This window comes from Cyprinodon tularosa, unplaced genomic scaffold (genome assembly GCF_016077235.1).
Source record: "Cyprinodon tularosa strain WSP-4 unplaced genomic scaffold, ASM1607723v1 ctg1490, whole genome shotgun sequence".
NCBI classification, from domain to species: domain Eukaryota; kingdom Metazoa; phylum Chordata; class Actinopteri; order Cyprinodontiformes; family Cyprinodontidae; genus Cyprinodon; species Cyprinodon tularosa.
Genome location: NW_024038321.1, coordinates 14,634 through 37,034, shown reverse-complemented (window position 1 = coordinate 37,034; position 22,401 = coordinate 14,634). Strand labels below are relative to the sequence as shown.

Genomic DNA, 22,401 nt, shown 5'->3' with positions numbered 1-22,401 from the left:
AACAACTCCAGCTGGCAAAGTTAGCAAATGTAATCTTCTAGAGTTGTTGTGATTTAGCCCATAAATACCAATAAGATCGCCACATTGTGAAAAAACATTTTTTTTTAAGTTGGGAATGGCTATATTTTCTAATTCTACATGTGGTGAGGTGTTGCAAGATTGTGTTTTGTGGTGTGTACACAGCCTCCTGGAACTGGCCAGAAAATTAGGTACAAGTATACAAGTGGCATGGAGTACACAAAAGTACAAAAGCTTCAGATATTGTGTTTGAACGTCTGATTTTCTTGTAGAATGTACGTGTGTCAAGCATAAAACAAGCTTAACTCTACACTAAACAGCTTCTTGTCCTCCAGCAGCCTAAGTCTATAGCAGCATAACTATAGAAGATTTTGGTTTGCCTCGTTATCTGACCTCCATCTGAGGAAAGAACCCAAGTGTCACAAGCTGGAGTAATTCCTCAGGTTTCCTTTGAACACAATCTTTGATTCTCAGAGCAGCATGTGACTGTTGGCTAAACACAGAGTCTATTGACACTATCTAAGATTGTACACCATGTCCACGGCTCAGATTAAATAGTAATCTTCATGTCAACCCAGTATATTATCACATATCATTTTTAGAAACAAACTTTAGAAAGCAACCAACATCTATTGGCCTCTGTGCTTTCAGACCTGCTCAGCCTGCAGGCTGCTGACAGGCTGGTTGAACAACCAGCCCACTAGCCAAGGAAATGCTTTATTAATAGCATTTGTAGAAAAGGCCGTTTTGTTCTTTTTATAATAAATAATGTGCAGTTTTATAATAAATGTGCAGTTTTTTGAACATGTAGAAATTGTTAGCAATAACATCTCAAATATATGCCCTATGTCTGCGGTTGTGGAAGGTGTTAAACAGCCGGAGGATCCTGAAATATTTGTCCAACGCAGAAATTGTTCATTTCAATATGACGGCTATTTAAGTCCTGATTAAATACATCCAACTACAATCTTCTGGTGTGTGGAAACAGAACTTACTCCTGGATAGATGTCGAAACATTTTCAGAAAAACTAAAGTTACCTTCCATATTTAATTTGGTTACCGAATATTGAAAGTATTTTGAAAGTCGTCTCATTCTGTGTTTCTGATTAGGTTGCCTCCTAAAGCTCCTGGAATGATCATCCTGTCATTTTCCTACAGATTCTGTTCAGTGAAGATTCTCATCCTCCATCTTCCTTCGTTCATTTATGAAAAGGAAGCAAATGTAAACATTTTTATTCTTCTTCCACTTACTTATGTATTTGTGGAAAAAAATAATAGTTTTCTTTAAAAAGATCTGATGATCCTTTTGGGAAAACTATTTGAAAAACTTGCCATGATATTAACTTTTAAGACTGAAAAGCTTAAATGCCATATTTAGAGAGAAGAGCAGCAGGTGGAGGAATGGAGAGAGAAGCAGAACTGAACCATCACATTTGGTTTGTCTTTAATTGTTGCTAATGTATCTGTCATTTTAATGGAACGTAAAGGTTTTTCTGTTCAGCTTGTAACTTTGCTGCATCTTGGGACGGACTTACGAAAAATAGCTTTTTAATCTCAATGGGATTTTTTATGGTTATATAAAGGTTGAAAATATAAAGTAAAAAACATAAAAATAGGGTGTTGAATAATGTAGATGTCAGTTTATGGAAGTGATAATGGATGTGACTGTCAGTAGAAGTGTTCTATAAAGCTTTATTAAATGATAATCACCAAGTCATGAAAAAAGAAAACGTGAAAAATAAAAACCCAGCAAGACTTTAACCGACGGCTCCTTGCTAATGGCCTTTAGCTGTTGGAACTACTGGCCCTTATCCCTTAGGTCTTGGTAATAATGGACCTTTAGCCCAGCTGCGGACTTAGCCATTTTGGGGCCCCAGGTAAACTTTAGTTAGACCCCATCCCAGTCATCCTTCACGGCCCAGGGGTCCTTAAGGCCTGGTTATCCTCCCCCAGCAGTGTGTCACAGATATTTTTGATTTCTGCCCAATATTGAAGCGTGGTCACGCCACAACGCTAGAGGAACAATCAGGAACTAGCTGTGGGTGTAGATACGGCCGAGGAGGTGAGGAAGTGGGGGATAGTTTGTGCGACAACGGAGGGACATGAGGGCCAGAAACAGCGGGGATCCAGGTGGAAACAAACCAAACAAGCTGGTAAGGAACCAAACAGGAAATACGCATAGTGTAGAGTGGATGTAGATTTGACCAATCAGAGGCCTCCTGCCCCGTTAAGGGGGGTTTGTCTCCTGTAATACCTGACAGGTTTCAGGTATTACAGGAGACAAACCCCCCTTAACGGCAATCCCCCCCCTTTAACGACCGACCCTCAGAATCATAGACAGGTTTCAGGTATTACAGACTAACAATGGAACCAAACGACCCATTCATTGGTTACCATTTGCATGTTTCCAAGCGACACAAGGCTTTGTCTATATAAGACTAAAACTCACTGCGGATCCAGACATTTGAATTGAGAAAGCTTCCTGGAGAGGTGGAAAAACGTTATCAAATCTCGGAAACCAAGTCCAGTGGATATTTTTTTAATTTTTACGGAATATAAACACAATGAAAGATACAGAGTGTGTTGTTTACATTTTTATATTATCTTTGGGTTTTTTTGTCCTGTGACTCGAGTCCACACCCCTGCTCCTACACCACCTCCACTTCTTCTCCCAGGATGTTAACAGGATGCAACTTGTTCCTGTTTCTTCTGAAATCACCAATCATCTCCTTGTTTTGTTGACCTTCAGGATCAGATGATTGTTTCCACACCATGCCACAAAGAGCTTCACCAGCTCTCTGTCCTCAGCTTCTGCTCCATCTTTGATGCTCCCAATGACTGCAGAGTCATCCCAGGATTCCTGCAGAGGACAGGACTCTGTCTGGTCCTGGAAGCCAGAGGTGAACAGAGGAATGGAGAGAGAACCGTCCCCTGTGGAGCTCCTGAGCTGCTGGATCAGCCAGCTGAGCCTTCAGGCTAACAACCTGTGGTCTGTCCATCAGTTAGTCTTTGATCCAGGTGGTTGTTGATGCCTCCACCTGAGTCTGCTGGAGTTTCTCTCTAAGTCAGTCAGGCTGAATCTGGAGAAATCAAATACCATGATCCTCACAGTGCTGCCTGCCTTGGCTAAATGACAGTGTGTTTATTGAAGCAGGTGGATGATGACATCATCAACTCCATCTCCACGATGATAAGCAAACTGCAGGGGGTCCTGATAGCTGCTGATCTGCTTGCTGAGGTGAACCAGCAGAAGTCTCTCTAGGACCTTTGTGATGTGGTTGCCAGGGTAGCAGGTGGACTGCTGGCTGAGTCTTCTTTGGTCCTGGAACAAGGCAGGAGGTCTATAGTCACTGAGGACTGCTGGCTGAGTCTTCTTTGGTCCTGGAACAAGGCAGGGGGTCTATAGTCACTGAGGGCTGCTGGCTGAATCTTCTTTGGTCCTGGAACAAGGCAGGAGGTCTATAGTCACTGAGGACTGCTGGCTGAATCTTCTTTGGTCCTGGAACAAGGCAGGGGGTCTATAGTCACTGAGGGCTGCTGGCTGAATCTTCTTTGGTCCTGGAACAAGGCAGGAGGTCTATAGTCACTGAGGACTGCTGGCTGAGTCTTCTTTGGTCCTGGAACAAGGCAGGAGGTCTATAGTCACTGAGGACTGCTGGCTGAGTCTTCTTTGGTCCTGGAACAAGGCAGGAGGTCTATAGTCACTGAGGACTGCTGGCTGAGTCTTCTTTGGTCCTGGAACAAGGCAGGAGGTCTATAGTCACTGAGGACTGCTGGCTGAGTCTTCTTTGGTCCTGGAACAAGGCAGGAGGTCTATAGTCACTGAGGACTGCTGGCTGAGTCTTCTTTGGTCCTGGAACAAGGCAGGAGGTCTATAGTCACTGAGGACCGCTGGCTGAGTCTTCTTTGGTCCTGGAACAAGGCAGGAGGTCTATAGTCACTGAGGACCGCTGGCTGAGTCTTCTTTGGTCCTGGAACAAGGCAGGAGGTCTATAGTCACTGAGGACCGCTGGCTGAGTCTTCTTTGGTTCTGGAACAAGGCAGGAGGTCTATAGTCACTGAGGACGGGTTGCTAGTTCTCTGCGTACTGCCTTAGACAACGCAGCTCCTTTGAAAATGAAAACCGTTAAAAATAGAAAGCTTGCTCCTTGGTTTAATGCAGAGCTGCTCCTTTGAAGCAAAATGCTAGGAAAATGGAGAGAAAATATCGCTCCACAGGCCTGCAGGAGTCCTTCCTAGTCTGGAAAAATGGTTTACTGCTGTATAAGAGGGCCCTTTGTAAAGCAAGAGCAGCATACTTCTCCTCATTAATAGAGGAGAATAAGAATAATCCTAGATTTCTTTTTAATACAGTTGCCAAACTCACCCAGAGCCATAGCTCTGTTGAACCGTCCATTCCACCTGCTCTTAGCAGCAATGATTTTATGGGATTCTTTATAAATAAGATTGATCTTATTAAAAATAGGATAATTAGCACTCCTCTATCCACAATTGGTTCGTCTCTGGAGGGGGGGGCAGCATCTGAGGTAGTCATGGAATCTGAACCGGGTTTAGACTGCTTTGATCCAGTTGAACTTTCAGAGTTAGCAAAACTATTGTCTTCATCTAAGCCAGGGGTGGCAAACTGGTTCCAGAAAGAGCCGTGTGGCTGTAGGTTTTCTTTCCAACCAAGCAATGGCACACCAGACTCCATTCATCTCATCAAGTCATCATGTTCAGATTGGACTCACTTGATGAGATGAATGGAGTCTGGTGTGCCATTGCTTGGTTGGAAAGAAAACCTACAGCCACACGGCTCTTTCTGGAACCAGTTTGCCACCCCTGATCTAAGCCTTCAACTTGTATGTTAGATCCAGTTCCAACCAGGTTATTTAAGGAGGTATTCCCTTTGATCTCCTCCTCCATTTTAGATGTGATTAACAATAGAACTACTACGGAGGGGTCAATTGTCCTTTTTACCTAAAAGCCCTACAAGAGGGTCATTTGACCTTTGGACCTCCTGCGGACACTCCTTTTGTTGTGGAAATGTGGCTGTTAGCAGCTCATAGCTGTCACAGAGTCGCTTGAGCCTGTGTGGGGAAGGGAACCCTAAGGCAAGCTTTTAGTATAGTTTTTAGTGGATTTTTCCGGGTCAATTAACCCCTCTCTGGTAGTTCAAGGTAGGCAGAAAAATCCTGGTAGTTCCAGTGTTAATCTATCTCTGTTACAGGGATATGTACCAAAGGCTTTTAAGGTTGCTGTAATTAAACCTCTGCTTAAGAAACCGTCTCTTGACCCAGATGACTTTCAATTATAGACCTAACAGCTCTGGTGAAAGTCACTAATGATATTCTCATGGCCTCAGATAATGGACTTGTATCTGTGCTCGTCCTGTTGGATCTCAGTGCTGCATTTGATCCAGTTGATCAGAATATTCTTTTAGAAAGACTTGAATATGTCATGATGCGTGGTTGGTTTGCTAGCCCAAGGATGCAGAACTCCACAGACACAGAGGCAGGATTAAAGTCCAATATTTATTAGTGACACACAGGGTTCTGCCCTGGAAGGCAGAGAAGACAGAGCACAGGTTAACTCAGGGACAGATAAACAAGCTTAAACTCACTGGTTCGCTGGTTCAGACAGACTGGGTTTAACAGGCACAGATAAGCAGATTCAGGCAGGCATGGCAATGGCATGGAAGAGCATGGCAAGGTAGCACATGGCAGAGCATGGGAGAACATGGCAAGGCTTGGAAATGATCCGGCTCAGAGTGAAGCTATCAAACAGCTTATATAGTGGGAGGTTAATCAGCAGAGCTGATTGGAATCAGCTGAGTGCTGAGAACCAGCTCCCAGGAGAGGATCCACGGCGCCCTCTGGTGGGCAAACCTCTGGATCCCAACAGTACCCCCCCCTCAAGGGCGGATACCAGACGCCCAAAAACAAAAACCCAGAAAACAAAACAACCCACCTAGAGCGAGCGGAGGGGGAAACAGGGCCAGACACAAAAACAGAAACAGAGTCCAAAAATCAAAACAACCCACCCGGGGTGGGCGAGGACAGGAAAAAGTCTCAGGGGACCGGCCGTGGGGCCTGGTAGCAAGGCATAGTCTCAGGTGGCCGGCCGAGGGACCGGCAGGAGGGCAGAGTCTCAGGTGGCCAGCCGTGTGACCGGCAGCAGGACAGAGTCTCAGGTGGCCAGCCGCGTGACCGGCAGCAGGACAGAGTCTCAGGTGGCCGGCCGAATGGCCGGCAGCAGGACAGAGTCTCAGGTGGCCGGCCGAATGGCCGGCGTCTCAAAAGCTGCAGGGGCCATGGAGGAGGGCGCCTTCTCTGCTGCAGCAGGAAGCGCGGAGGAGGACGCTGTTTCTGCTGCTGTAGGAAGCTCCGAGTTGGACGCCGTCTCTGCCTCTGCGGGGAGCAACGAGGAGAATGGCGTCTCAGCTGCTGCGGGGAGCGTCGAGGTGAACGCCGACTCAGCCGCTGCGGGAAGCGCCGAGGAGGACGCCGTCTCTGCTTCTGCGGGGAGCAACGAGGAGGACGCCGTCTCTGCTGCTTCAGGAAGCTCCGAGTAGGACGCCGTCTCAGCTGATGCGGGGAGCGTCGAGGAGGACGCCATCTCAGCTTCAGCGACACAGCAACAGGCTCAGCAGCAACCGACGACTGTGGCTCAGGGGAAGGCTCAGAGGTAAGCTTCGACTGCAGCTCAGGAGGAGGCTCAGGGGAAGCCGCCGACTGCAGCTCCACCCCTGGAGCAGGGGAGACCACCGACTGTGGCTCCACAGGAACCCAGGTGGCTGCAGATTGCGGCTCCGGATCAGGAACAGAAGAGGCCGCCCATTGCGGCTTCACATCAGGTACAGGGGAGCCCGCTGGTTGCGGACCCCGGTCAGGAACAGAGGAGCCTGCTGATTGCGGCTCCCGGTCAGGAACAGGGGAGTCCGCCGATTGCGGCTCCCGGTCAGGAACAGGGGAGTCCGCCGATTGCGGCTCCCGGTCAGGAACAGAGGAAGCCGCCCATTGCGGCTCCGCATCAGGAGCTGGGGAAACCACCGGCTGCGGTTCCGAATCAGGGACTGAGGAGGCCGCCCATTGCGGCTTCGAATCAGGAGCAGGGATCCCTAGACGCCTCCAGATCTCCTGCACAAGACGATTCCACTCCTCATCTACTCGGCACAGCTCCATCTCCACCTCTCGTAGATAATTCCCAAAACTCCGGTGCATCCGCTTCTTTAAGTTCTGCTCAGGGGTCTCAGGAAGGCAGGAAGCGGGCTCAGGGGCTAGGGAGGCCGCTAACTCGTAGTAGTGTCGTAGCAGCGCCTCCCACTTGGGAGGCAGTGGACGGCGCTGAGCGGGCCTCACCAGGTGAGCGTGGGAGTCTGCTGGGCTAGTCTGTTGGCCGGATTGTTCTGTCATGATGCGTGGTTGGTTTGCTAGCCCAAGGATGCAGAACTCCAGAGACACAGAGGCAGGATTAAAGTCCAATATTTATTAGTGACACACAGGGTTCTGCCCTGGAAGGCAGAGAAGACAGAGCACAGGTTAACTCAGGGACAGATAAACAAGCTCAAACTCACTGGTTCGCTGGTTCAGACAGACTGGGTTTAACAGGCACAGATTCAATTCAATTCAATTCAGTTTATTTATATAGCGCCAAATTCACAACACATGTCATCTCAAGGCACTTTACAGTTCAACCAGATCATACAGTCAAATTGATACAAAGTTTTCTATCTAAGGAAAACCAGTTGATTGCATTGACTCATTGACTCAAATACAATCCCCCACACTAAGCATGCTTGTAGCGACAGTGGAGAGGAAAAACTCCCTTTTAACAGGAAGAAACCTCCAGCAGAACCAGGCTCAGTGTGAGCGGCCATCTGCCGAGGCCGACTGGGGTTCAAGGAGACAGAAGCAGACATAGAAAAAGCAGCTGTAAAAGGCGGCCCCCGTCCAGGAAACACACAGCCAGGCAGACAAGCTCCAAGGCAGCTCCCATGCCAGAGGACGAAGAGAGCACATCCACTCAGTCACGGTCAGAGAAACAGGACCACACTGGAAAACAGGCCGATCTCCAACATCTATTAACAAGGGTGTTGATAGAAGCAGCACAGCTGATGTTTTTTTCAAGGATGACGTCACAGCCAAACAGGAACAGACGAGGCAAAGCTACTCTGAGGAAAAGCAGAGAGAGCAGAAGGTTAGAGATTGAACTAACAGATTCTGCAGAATAGGAGAACAGAGAAAGAATGAAGCAGAATGATGAAATGGGGGTCCCTATGTCCTCCAAAAGTCTAAGCCTATAGCAGCATAACTATAGAGATAGCTCAGGATAACCTGAGCCACCCTAACTATAAGCTTTATCAAAAATGAAAGTTTTAAGCCTAGCCTTAAAAGTAGACAGGGTGTCTGCCTCACGGACTAAAACTGGTAGTTGGTTCCAAAGGAGAGGAGCCTGATAACTAAAAGACCTGCCTCCCATTCTACTTTTAGAAATTCTAGGAACCACTAGTAAACCTGCAGATTGAGAGCGAAGTGCTCTGTTAGGAACATAAGGAACAATCAGATCTCTGATATCAGATGGAGCTTGGCCATTTAAGGCTTTATATGTGAGAAGGAGGATTTTAAATTCTATTCTTGATTTAACAGGAAGCCAATGAAGAGAAGCCAGGATAGGAGAGATATGATCTCTCTTTTTCATTTTCATTAGAACTCTGGCTGCAGCATTTTGGATCAGCTGAAGGCTTTTAACTACAGTTTGTGGACTTCCTGATAGTAAAGAATTACAATAGTCCAGCCTTGAAGTAACAAATGCATGGACTAGTTTCTCAGCATCACCCCTGGACAGGATATTTCTAATTTTTGCAATGTTCCTCAGATGAAAGAAGGAAATTCTAGAAACCTCTTTGATCTGGGATTTAAATGACAGGTCCTGATCAAAAATAACACCAAGATTTTTTACTTTATTATCTGAAATCAGTTTAATCCCATCCAAATGAAGTGACTGGCTAATCAGTTTCTTTTTCAGAGACTCTGGTCCAAAGACTATAACTTCTGTTTTGTCTGCATTCAGAAGCAGAAAGTTAAGAGTCATCCAGGTTTTTATGTCTTCAAGACATGCCTGTAATCTATGTAATGGGTTAGCATCATCTGGATTTATAGACAGATATAGCTGGGTATCATCAGCATAACAGTGAAAATTAATCCCATGCTGTCTAATAATTCTACCAATTGGGAGCATGTATAAAGTAAAGAGAATTGGTCCTAGCACTGATCCCTGTGGTACTCCACAGGTAACCTTTGAGCGTGTTGATAAGCAGATTCAGGCAGGCATGGCAATGGCATGGAAGAGCATGGCAAGGTAGCACATGGCAGAGCATGGGAGAACATGGCAAGGCTTGGAAACGATCCGGCTCAGAGTGAAGCTATCAAACAGCTTATATAGTGGGAGGTTAATCAGCAGAGCTGATTGGAATCAGCTGAGTGCTGAGAACCAGCTCCCAGGAGAGGATCCACGGCGCCCTCTGGTGGGCAAACCTCTGGATCCCAACAGAATATTTTGTTGGAATTAAAGGTACAGCTCTAGACTGGTTTAAATCTGATCTATCTGATCGATTTCAGTTTGTTCATGTTAATGATAGATCTTCCTCATGCTCAAAGGTTACCTGTGGAGTACCACAGGGATCAGTGCTAGGACCAATTCTCTTTACTTTATACATGCTCCCAATCGGTAGAGTTATTAGACAGCATGGGATTAATTTCCACTGTTATGCTGATGATACCCAGCTATATCTGTCTATAATCCTGATGAAGCTAACCCATTACATAGATTACAGGCATGTCTTGAAGACATAAAAACCTGGATGACTCTTAACTTTCTGCTTCTGAATGCAGACAAAACAGAAGTTATAGTCTTTGGACCAGAGTCTTTGAAAAAGAAACTGATTAGTCAGTCACTTCATTTGGATGGGATTAAACTGATTTCAGATAATAAAGTAAAAAATCTTGGTGTTGTTTTTGATCAGGACCTGTCATTTAAATCCCAGATCAAAGAGGTTTCTAGAACTTCCTTCTTTCATCTGAGGAATATTGCAGAAATTAGAAATCTCCTGTCCAGGGGTGATGCTGAGAAACTAGTCCATGCATTTGTTACTTCAAGGCTGGACTATTGTAATTCTTTACTATCAGGAAGTCCACAAACTGTAGTTAAAAGCCTTCAGCTGATCCAAAATGCTGCAGCCAGAGTTCTGATGAAAATGAAAAAGAGAGATCATATCTCGCCTATCCTGGCTTCTCTTCATTGGCTTCCTGTTAAATCCAGAATAGAATTTAAAATCCTCCTTCTCACATATAAAGCCTTAAATGGCCAAGCTCCATCTGATATCAGAGATCTGATTGTTCCTTATGTTCCTAACAGAGCACTTCGCTCTCAATCTGCAGGTTTACTAGTGGTTCCTAGAATTTCTAAAAGTAGAATGGGAGGCAGATCTTTTAGTTCTCAGGCTCCTCTCCTGTGGAACCAACTACCAGTTTTAGTCCGTGAGGCAGACACCCTGTCTACTTTTAAGGCTAGGCTTAAAACTTTCCTTTTTGATAAAGCTTCTAGTTAGAGTGGCTCAGGTTATCCTGATCTATCTCTATAGTTCTGCTGCTATAGGCTTAGACTGCTGGAGGACATAGGGACCCCTTTTTCATCATTCTGCTTCATTCTATCTCTATTCTCCCACTCTGCAGAATCTGTTAGTTTGATCTCTAACGTTCTGCTCTCTCTGCTTTTTCTCATAGTAGCTTCATCTGGTCTGTTCCTGTTTGGCTGTGACTCCATCCTGGAGAGAAATATCAGCTGTGCTGCTGCCATCAACACCTTTGTTTCTAGATGTTGGAGCTTGGCCTGTTTTCCAGTGTAGTCCTGTTTCTCTGACTGTGACTAACTGGATGTGCTCTCTTCATCCTCTGACATGGGAGCTGGCTCGGAGCTCGTCTGCCTGGCTGTGTGTTTCCTGGACGGGGCCGCCTGTGGAGCTGGTTGACAGTTGCCTTTTGCATCTATGCTTCTTTTTCTATGTCTGCTTCTGTCTCCTTGAACCCCAGTGGGCCTCAGCAGATGGCCGCTCACACTGAGCCTGGTTCTGCTGGAGGTTTCTTCCTGTTCAAAGGGAGTTTTTCCTCTCCACTGTCGCTACAAGCATGCTTAGTGTGAGGGATTGCTGAAGAGTCAATGAGTCGATGCAACCAATTGGTTTTCCTTAGATAGAAAACTTTTAATCAATTTGACTGGATGATCTGGTTGAACTGGAAAGTGCCTTTAGATGACATGATGTGAATTGGCGCTATGGAAATAAACGGAATTGAATTGAATTACAATTACTCTATCACTGATCATCCTTCTCCTTTTAGCCCATGATCTTATTCATTCCTTACCACAGATCTCTGATATTTTTCTAGTGGAGTTTGCTGGAAGTCCTGAGTCCCTTCTTATTTATCTTACTATGACCTCATGCTGCTATTGTATACTAAATAATTTTCTGTCTCTTTTCCTGAAGTTCTCTTTTATTAAGCAATTGCTACAGATCACCTGTGTTTATTGTTTGGGAATCACTTCCCTGTTCCGGTTGGCATGTTTTATCCACACAGAGGTTGATGTAATCAGTCACACTCAGCCATTGCATTGATGTCCTCTCCATGTGGCTGACACAGTGCATCCCAGTCTCTAGCCTCAAAACAACCTTGCCAGGCTTCTTCAGCTTCTTTTGACCATCTACTTGCAGTTGTGTTTCATGCAGGTTGCCTCTTATAAAGTGACTTATACTCTGAGCAGAGAAAAACAAGATTGTAATCTGATTTCCCAGGAGGGGGTCTTTCTTCAGAGATATAGGAGTCCTTGACATTTGCAGAAAACAAATTCAAAGTTTTGTTTTCTCTGGTGCACAGACATGATTAAAATCAACAGTTATTGCCGCAAATGCCTTTGAATATTAAGTCTATTGCTTAGAAACAACAAAACTAATGGCATCATAGACATTCTGGCCAATGGTATGAACTGGAAAGTAAACTGTTTCCTAAAGAAAACCAATAAACTCTCTGGGCAAACAATATGACCAAAAAAAGACCAACAGTTCAATATCCAGGCTGCAGTCATGAATCTTCACAGTAACTGTCCTCAATCTTTTTTTCATGAGCACTGTAAACCCACCTCCTTTGATATTTTTACTCTTCTTTAAATCTCTTGTCTGATTGCATGATCAGAAAGCCTGGCAGAGAGACACATAAGTCATGGGTATGACCCTGCAGCCATGTTTCTGTAAAGCATATAATACTGCACGACCCATGCCATGATTCTACTTAGCTGGTAGTTGTGGAAGGAACTGAACTATAATTTCAGCTTTAGAAATGTGAATTAGCTGCTCCCTGATATAAAAAAGCAACTTTATATGGTAGCCATGGTTACACATCTTCAGCAAGCAAATTTTCAAAGATAAATGGACCGTAAGACATTGGTAACAGTGGACCCTAAGCCGTTGGTAACAGTGGACCCTAAGACGTTGGTAACAGTGGACCCTAAGCCGTTGGTAACAGTGGACCCTAAGCCATTGGTAACAGTAAACCCTAAGCCGTTGGTAACAGTGGACCCTAAGCCATTGGTAACAGTGGACCCTAAGACGTTGGTAACAGTGGACTCTAAGACGTTGGTAACAGTGGACCCTAAGCCGTTGGTAACAGTGGACCCTAAGATTTTGGTAACAGTGGACCCTAAGACGTTGGTAACAGTGGACCCTAAGCCGTTGGTAACAGTGGACCCTAAGCCGTTGGTAACAGTGGACCCTAAGCCATTGGTAACAGTGGACCCTAAGTAGTTGGTAACAGTTGACCCTAAGCCCTTGGTAAGAGTGGACCCTAAGCCGTTGGTAATAGTGGACCCTAAGCCGTTGGTAACAGTGGACCCTAAGCCGTTTGTAACAGTGGACCCTAAGCCGTTGGTAACAGTGGACCCTAAGTTGTTGGTAACAGTTGACCCTAAGCCCTTGGTAACAGTGGACCCTAAGATTTTGGTAACAGTGGACCCTAAGACGTTGGTAACAGTGGACCCTAAGCCGTTGGTAACAGTGGACCCTAAGCCGTTGGTAACAGTGGACCCTAAGCCATTGGTAACAGTGGACCCTAAGTAGTTGGTAACAGTTGACCCTAAGCCCTTGGTAAGAGTGGACCCTAAGCCGTTGGTAATAGTGGACCCTAAGCCGTTGGTAACAGTGGACCCTAAGCCGTTTGTAACAGTGGACCCTAAGCCGTTGGTAACAGTGGACCCTAAGTTGTTGGTAACAGTTGACCCTAAGCCCTTGGTAACAGTGGACCCTAAGCCATTGGTAACAGTGGACCCTAAGACGTTGGTAACAGTGGACTCTAAGACGTTGGTAACAGTGGACCCTAAGACGTTGGTAACAGTGGACCCTAAGCTGTTGGTAACAGTGGACCCTAAGTTGTTTGTAACAGTGGACCCTAAGTTGTTTGTAACAGTGGACCCTAAGCCGTTGGTAACAGTGAACCCTAAGTAGTTGGTAACAGTTGACCCTAAGCCCTTGGTAACAGTGGACCCTAAGTTGTTTGTAACAGTGGACCCTAAGCCGTTGGTAACAGTGGACCCTAAGTAGTTGGTAACAGTTGACCCTAAGCCCTTGGTAACAGTGGACCCTAAGCCATTGGTAACAGTGGACCCTAAGACGTTGGTAACAGTGGACTCTAAGACGTTGGTAACAGTGGACCCTAAGACGTTGGTAACAGTGGACCCTAAGCTGTTGGTAACAGTGGACCCTAAGTTGTTTGTAACAGTGGACCCTCAGTTGTTTGTAACAGTGGACCCTAAGCCGTTGGTAACAGTGAACCCTAAGTAGTTGGTAACAGTTGACCCTAAGCCCTTGGTAACAGTGGACCCTAAGCCATTGGTAACAGTGGACCCTAAGACGTTGGTAACAGTGGACTCTAAGACGTTGGTAACAGTGGACCCTAAGCTGTTGGTAACAGTGGACCCTAAGCCATTGGTAACAGTGGACCCTAAGTAGTTGGTAACAGTTGACCCTAAGACCTTGGTAAGAGTGGACCCTAAGCCATTGGTAACAGTGGACCCTAAGACGTTGGTAACAGTGGACCCTAAGCCGTTGGTAACAGTGGACCCTAAGACGTGTGTAACAGTGGACCCTAGCCATTGGTAACAGTGGACCCTAAACCGTGGTAACAGTGGACCCTAAGACGTGTGTAACAGTGGACCCTAAGCCGTTGGTAACATTGGACCCTAAGTAGTTGGTAACAGTGGACCCTAAGCCTTTGGTAAGAGTGGACCCTAAGCCGTTGGTAAAAGTGGACCCTAAGTAGTTGGTAACAGTGGACCCTAAACCTTTGGTAAGAGTGGACCCTAAGCCGTTGGTAACATTGGACCCTAAGTAGTTGGTAACAGTGGACCCTAAACCTTTGGTAAGAGTGGACCCTAAGACGTGTGTAACAGTGGACCCTAAGCCATTGGTAACAGTGGACCCTAAGCCATTGGTAACAGTGGACCCTAAGCCGTTGGTAACAGTGGACCCTAAGACGTGTGTAACAGTGGACCCTAGCCATTGGTAACAGTGGACCCTAAACCGTGGTAACAGTGGACCCTAAGACGTGTGTAACAGTGGACCCTAAGCCGTTGGTAACATTGGACCCTAAGTAGTTGGTAACAGTGGACCCTAAGCCTTTGGTAAGAGTGGACCCTAAGCCGTTGGTAAAAGTGGACCCTAAGACGTTGGTAACAGTGGACCCTAAACCTTTGGTAAGAGTGGACCCTAAGACGTGTGTAACAGTGGACCCTAAGCCATTGGTAACAGTGGACCCTAAACCTTTGGTAAGAGTGGACCCTAAGACGTGTGTAACAGTGGACCCTAAGCCGTTGGTAACAGTGGACCCTAAGACGTTGGTAACAGTGGACCCTAAACCTTTGGTAAGAGTGGACCCTAAGACGTGTGTAACAGTGGACCCTAAGCCATTGGTAACAGTGGACCCTAAGCCGTGGTAACAGTGGACCCTAAGACGTGTGTAACAGTGGACCCTAAGCCGTGGTAACAGTGGACCCTAAGACGTGTGTAACAGTGGACCCTAAGCCATTGGTAACAGTGGACCCTAAGACGTGTGTAACAGTGGACCCTAAGCTGTTGGTAACATTGGACCCTAAGTAGTTGGTAACAGTGGACCCTAAGCCTTTGGTAAGAGTGGACCCTAAGCCGTTGGTAAAAGTGGACCCTAAGACGTTGGTAACAGTGGACCCTAAACCTTTGGTAAGAGTGGACCCTAAGACGTGTGTAACAGTGGACCCTAAGCCATTGGTAACAGTGGACCCTAAGCCATTGGTAACAGTGGACCCTAAGCCGTTGGTAACAGTGGACCCTAAGACGTGTGTAACAGTGGACCCTAGCCATTGGTAACAGTGGACCCTAAACCTTTGGTAAGAGTGGACCCTAAGACGTGTGTAACAGTGGACCCTAAGCCGTTGGTAACAGTGGACCCTAAGACGTTGGTAACAGTGGACCCTAAACCTTTGGTAAGAGTGGACCCTAAGACGTGTGTAACAGTGGACCCTAAGCCATTGGTAACAGTGGACCCTAAGCCGTGGTAACAGTGGACCCTAAGACGTGTGTAACAGTGGACCCTAAGCCGTGGTAACAGTGGACCCTAAGACGTGTGTAACAGTGGACCCTAAGCCATTGGTAACAGTGGACCCTAAGACGTGTGTAACAGTGGACCCTAAGCTGTTGGTAACATTGGACCCTAAGTAGTTGGTAACAGTGGACCCTAAGCCTTTGGTAAGAGTGGACCCTAAGCCGTTGGTAAAAGTGGACCCTAAGACGTTGGTAACAGTGGACCCTAAACCTTTGGTAAGAGTGGACCCTAAGACGTGTGTAACAGTGGACCCTAAGCCATTGGTAACAGTGGACCCTAAGCCATTGGTAACAGTGGACCCTAAGCCGTTGGTAACAGTGGACCCTAAGACGTGTGTAACAGTGGACCCTAAACGGTGGTAACAGTGGACCCTAAGACGTGTGTAACAGTGGACCCTAAGCCGTTGGTAACATTGGACCCTAAGTAGTTGGTAACAGTGGACCCTAAGCCTTTGGTAAGAGTGGACTCTAAGCCGTTGGTAAAAGTGGACCCTAAGACGTTGGTAACAGTGGACCCTAAACCTTTGGTAAGAGTGGACCCTAAGACGTGTGTAACAGTGGACCCTAAGCCATTGGTAACAGTGGACCCTAAGCCATTGGTAACAATGGACCCTAAGCCGTTGGTAACAGTGGACCCTAAGACGTGTGTAACACTGGACCCTAGCCATTGGTAACAGTGGACCCTAAACCGTGGTAACAGTGGACCCTAAGACGTGTGTAACAGCGGACCCTAAGCCGTTGGTAACATTGGACCCTAAGTAGTTGGTAACAGTGGACCCTAAGCCTTTGGTAAGAGTGGACCCTAAGCCTTTGGTAAAAGTGGACCCTAAGACGTTGGTAACAGTGGACCCTAAACCTTTGGTAAGAGTGGACCCTAAGACGTGTGTAACAGTGGACCCTAAGCCGTTGGTAACAGTGGACCCTAAGACGTGTGTAACAGTGGACCCTAAGCCATTGGTAACAGTGGACCCTAAGACGTGTGTAACAGTGGACCCTAAGCCGTGGTAACAGTGGACCCTAAGACGTGTGTAACAGTGGACCCTAAGCCATTGGTAACAGTGGACCCTAAGACGTGTGTAACAGTGGACCCTAAGACGTGTGTAACAGGGGACCCTAAGCCGTTGGTAACAGTGGACCCTAAGCCTTTGGTAAGAGTTGACCCTAAGCCGTGGTAACAGTGGACCCTAAGACGTGTGTAATAGTGGACCCTAAGCCGTTGGTAACAGTGGACCCTAAGTCGTTGGTAACAGTGGACCCTAAGTCATTGGTAACCTTAGTGCTCACACACGAGGACATGCCATGTTTAATCCAGTCCGTATTTTTGCACCAGCCCACGTATACACTGTGTTGACAGCAGCTGCAGCAAATTTAAAAAAAAAAAGACTGGGATTTCTGAGCAATTATTACGATTTATGCTTTTCTTATCTGGACCAAGACAATTAACTTTTTAAATGAATGAAGATTTTAAGCTATCTAATACTTGAGTAAATATGAATAAAATATACAACAGCTATCTTGAATTATCAATGTGGAAACCAAGTGTAGGATCACACCAGACTGACATTAAATGCTTTGTTTTCTCTACATCTAGTGCTTTTTCTAGTGAGCTTTACTCCTGGTTTGGTCTAATTTAGCCACTTGATTTAGTCCCAGTTTTAGTCCATGTTTTGCTCACAAGTTAATTATTGTTCAGTTTAGTTGAATAATCTACCATTGGAATTTAGGACTTATTAAACCAGCAGAAATATCAAAATTCTTAAAATGTATGCCTCACAAACTGATAGTTTCACAAAAAAGAAAAAAAAAAAAGTATATTTTATTTTTCAGTCACCTAAGAAAAGACGAACAATATAAGACAGAGAGAGGATGTGCAGAATAATAGTTATTCAGGATTCATAGAGGGAGAACCACAGGGATGTTCTCATTTTATTAGTACTTATCTTATTTATCCTTATTTTGATCAACTGAATATGTTTAAAAACGTAATTTCTAAAATGAAACACCCAGAGAAGAGCTGTCTCCTGTCATGGTGAGTTTTTATACAATCTACCAGGGCTGAAACAATTCATTAGATTAATGATGATTATTCAATTATTGAAATAATCCTCAACTAATTTAGTAATTGATTAATCATTAACTGGAATATAGAGACTCTAAAACATGTCTTTAGCTGACAGAGTGACCGACTTCAAGCAGGAATTATACTAAAATTGCAAAACAAATAATATGAAAATATTTTACATTTGAAATAAAAAATATTTTTTGGCTGTTAATCTGCTCTCTCCAGTTGCATTTATTGTGCTATAAAAATTCAGCATTTTGCCTCTTAGTTTCAGTGAAATCCTCTGAAAATCTTCCACCTATAGCAGCCGGTGTTCTCATAGCCGTTCTATCGAACCCTGACAGGGTTTCCTGTCTGAACTATTTGAAAATCTCGCTCCAAGGTTTGATGAAAGGTTGGCAGCCCTGCATTTAGCTGTTGGTTCCAGTGGGCCCTTAGCCGTCAGTAATAGCTGGGCACTAGACCTTGGCTGTTGGTTATAGTAGCAATTAATGACATGAAAGTTGGATGTTAGATAAATGATATGTTGACCATTCAGACTGCATACATGATGATTGGATATCTAGAGGATTTAGTACCACATATCTGTTTCACAGATTTGTTTTTGTTTTAAGGTGAAAAGTTTGGAGTATTGAGACGACTGTTAAGAGTTAGATATAGGTGGCATAAAAATATTGCATTTGATTTGCATTTGAATAGGAAGTGATTCTGATCACATGGATGTAGAATGAAAGGAGACAAAATAAAACAAAGGGAACAAAGAAAAAGCTGAACTGAAATACAAAAGAATCAAGGAAAAAAGGAATAATCACAGTTATGTCCGAAAACAGTGGACATAAAAAAGATGAATAAAATAACAGGAGGCTGTGAAAAACAGAGTAATTTCTCTTTTGAGGTAAAGGACTCATAAACCATGATGCTTCCTGCATTTTGCTGATGTTTTTCTTCATTTGCAGGTAAAGCTGTGACGATGATGGCTGTGTTGATGCAGAACCACTTGGTTGTCCTTTTAGCAGTGACCTACTGGTCTTTGCCCAGTTCCTCTCTGAACCCAGATGATCCAAACGTCTGCAGCCACTGGGAGAGGTAAGTCACCTCTATGTGTCTGGAACAGCTGCTTGGTGGACTTTATAAAGAACCAGATCACTCTGATATAAATTCTTGCTTTGCATATTAAGGCTGTGTTAAATTGATCAGATGTCTACTTCAGTGTTTCGGGAAAAGCAGTTTATTTACAAAAAAATGGATAAATAACTAAACTATTAGGAGAAAAGAGAAGATATAGGCCAAACTATTCAGAGTATAAATCTACAGCAGTTAACTGGAAGGAGTGATTGAATAATAACCATAGCAAAGAGGGTGGCTGTGTGGTTTTTCATGAGGCAGTCATGAGGGAGTCTTTCTTTCTTGCCCTGCAACCAGATTATTTTGGACACACTTATTTATGTCTCACAGACTTTGCTCAATACTTGATAAAATAGCTAGAAAGGAGAACAAATAGAAATTGAGCACAGAGCATCTTCAGTTTTCTTTCTGGTTTGATGTTTGTCCTTCTGTCCTGTTCTGCTTCCAGCTACTCGCTGACGGTGCAGGAGTCCTATGCGCATCCATTTCATCAGATTTATTACACCAACTGTCCAGACATCCTGAAGTGGTTCAAGTGCACCAACCACAGGTGAGGAACATCTCCAAGAATACAGTCTGAAACATTACCGCTCTCAATCGCAACTACCTCTCTATATAAGCCTGATGTGGTTGGCATTGTGCCTGTGTTCATTTGAAGATCCATTTAGTTTGGTTAGTTTTTGTGTCTTTTATTGTTTCCCTGTTTGTTTCTGTAGTCTAATGCCCCCATGGCATCTTTAAACTGCTCGCTGCTCCTTGAAGGACGGTTAATTGTCATGTAACGTACATTTGCAGTGACTAAAAGTTCATTATCCATTCTTCAGTGCTTCTAAGGAAAACAGTCGTGACACTAATAAAACATCCTTGTGATGCGATTCAACAGCTGCTATATCCAGCATGTTGACAAGGAAACAGACCCACGTTGTGATTTGGCTTGTGATACCAGCTGCCACGGAGCAGTTTACAATCTGACAAACATTGATCATGTTAAACCCTTCGGTTGTTACTGGCATTCACTCAACACTTCTGAAATGAACTTTCTAAGACTGAACTGTAACTGAGTTGTTCCACAAGTTCTTCATGTAGCCTTTAAACGCAAGAATTATACTTAGACTCAACTTTATTAAACCCGTGGGATTACTCCTTCAGGGAATTTCTGCTTCCAGTAGCTTATATAGAAAACAAAGAGTTAAAGCAAGATGCCATTAAAGCGGAGGTCTTCAACAGGGGGTCTGTGACCCCTAGGGGGTCCACAGAGGTACTGCATGGGGGTCACGAAAGTTTTGCTTGATTAGACTTTTTTTAATATTCCTCTCGCAATTTTTCCCTCTAATTGAAATGTCTTTAAATCCACATGAACATGAATCCAACAGACTGTAGCAAACAGATAAATGGAGGCAGAAGATGTCTTTCAGTCATCAATGCTCACATTCAGAGACACACAAGAGCTCTTTCAAGCTGGACACCGTTTCATTCACAACACCTGTCCCATCAACCAGGAAGCAGAAATACTTTAATAATCCCAGGGAGGGATTACTTTAGTTACATTACTCCATCTGTAATAGAGTGACTATAGAACCAGTTTGATAGAACACTATTTCATAGAATACATCGCTACCGTTCAAAAGTTTGGGGTCACCCAAACAATTTTGTGTTTTCCTGAAAAGTCACACTTATTCACCCCCATAAGTTGTGAAATGAATAGAAAGAGTCGTGACATTGACTATATTCCTCTAGGAACCTTCTTTGAAGAGCTTTTTTTCTCACTGAATTGTTAAACCTGTAGTGTGACTGTCTCACTTTTTTTTTTTTTTTAAGATTTCCACTTTTTGTACGAGAGTGCAATGAATCAGATTGGAGCCGCATGTAGTGTAAACACTTTTTCACCGAGTTGTAAATAAGTGACCTGTCCGTGTGTGTGTTCTTGTATAGGGAGCTTTATCGGACAGCTTATCGCACAGGAGAGAAAATCATGTACAGGAGGAAGTCCCAGTGTTGCCCAGGCTTCTTCGCAGATGGAGAGACGTGCGCCCGTGAGTCTTCCAAACCTTTCCCATCACCTGGATACTGGGTTTTAGCCAGTTAACACATTTTCAATGAGTCTGAGTTTTCAATGGTTTACTGGGGGAGAGACCAGGGACAGTAGCAGTGATGGTTGTTGGGACATGGATGCAGCATAAGCAGCTGAATATGCAGTTGGGTAAAATTCACACCAATCTAAAATACAGCAGCGTAGGAATTATGAAACAAACCTAGACAATTAAGTTATATTTTCTGTTCAGTTCCTGCATTTACTTCACAAAACGTACCTTTGAGAAACTTGACCTCCATTCTGAAAAAAAAATCAGACATCCATCCGACCGCCGGCGCTCCACTTGTATATTTACATCAAACAGCAGTATGCTTGAAAATAACACCAGTTAAAGTCTAATCAATATAAACATGTTAATCATCCTTAGAAAGCTCAGTTTTTCCACAATCCAACCACTAAGTCCACTTCTTTTCTTTGGAGGTTTTTGCAGCACTCCTGGCTCGTTTTTTGTAGGCGGACAGGAATCAGGGAGAGAGACTCGTAGCAAAGGACCACAGGTCGAATTCAATCCCACGTCGGTCACGGCGAGGACTAAGGCCGTCGAACCCGGGCCATGCACCCTAACCACTGTGCCACTGATGTGCGCCCCGCCAAGTTCATTTGATGGAAATAATGAGCAGCAAAGCACAATGAATAAAGATAGAGCAGCATGCTAAATCAGAATATTTTAAAAGCTTTGACCTCCTACCTTTGAAGTGATCCTGAGGCTGGATTATAAATCCAATCTTAGACTGTTTATATATAAATATCTATCCTTCTTCTTCTTCTTTTTAAGTTTTATGGCAGTTGGTAAACAACTTTTGGTGTATTGCTGCCACCAACTGAAAAGCAGTGTGGATCTGGATAATGCAATAGCCTACTACGAAAAAATTAAAAAATAAATAAATCCTTTGTATTAAATCAGTCGTCTTGAGGTTCCTCAACAACAGAGAACATTCCTCTGACCCTTCTGATCCCATGGCTAAAAGGTCTTTTTTGTGTATTTGTAATTTATTGGCTTGTAATATATGTATCTGCTAATTTATCTGACTGACATATTTAGTGCAAAATAATATAACGTGTTCCACTGTCTCTTCTGGAAAATAAAAATCACACTTCCCTGAAACCAAGGGTGTAACTTTGTAATGAAAGTTGGTGGGGAAACTGACCACCATCAGTAGACAATGCAGGTGAAGTGCCTTGCCCAAGGACACAACGACCCTGAAAGTCGGAGTCGGGACTTGAACCGTCAATCCTTTGATTTCAGGGCAAACTCCTACATCCAACGCCAGTGTCTCCCTACTGTTACCCTGAAATCCCATATCCTCTGCCCCGCAGCGCTGCAGACCTGCTCAAAGCAAAGCCTAGAGCCTCCGCTGTTCCTCCCGTATCGCTGCGCTCCGACTGATCCTCGGAGCTCGAGGAGAGCATGCGCGATATTTTCATTAAATTAATAGGAGCAAAACA

General features: G+C 44.6%; 1 protein-coding gene across 1 annotated transcript in view; it reads left to right on the top strand.

Annotated features, from left to right (window-relative positions):
* The window catches only part of LOC119779561 (multiple epidermal growth factor-like domains protein 10), a 46,677-nt gene that overhangs the window by 11,665 nt on the left and 12,611 nt on the right, over positions 1-22,401 (top strand). Inside the window, exons 2-4 of the mRNA XM_038279233.1 lie at positions 18,695-18,824; positions 19,312-19,413; positions 20,796-20,896. Coding sequence (XP_038135161.1) covers positions 18,709-18,824; positions 19,312-19,413; positions 20,796-20,896 — 319 coding nt within the window. The 5' untranslated portion in view covers positions 18,695-18,708. The remainder of the gene's footprint in view (positions 1-18,694; positions 18,825-19,311; positions 19,414-20,795; positions 20,897-22,401) is intronic.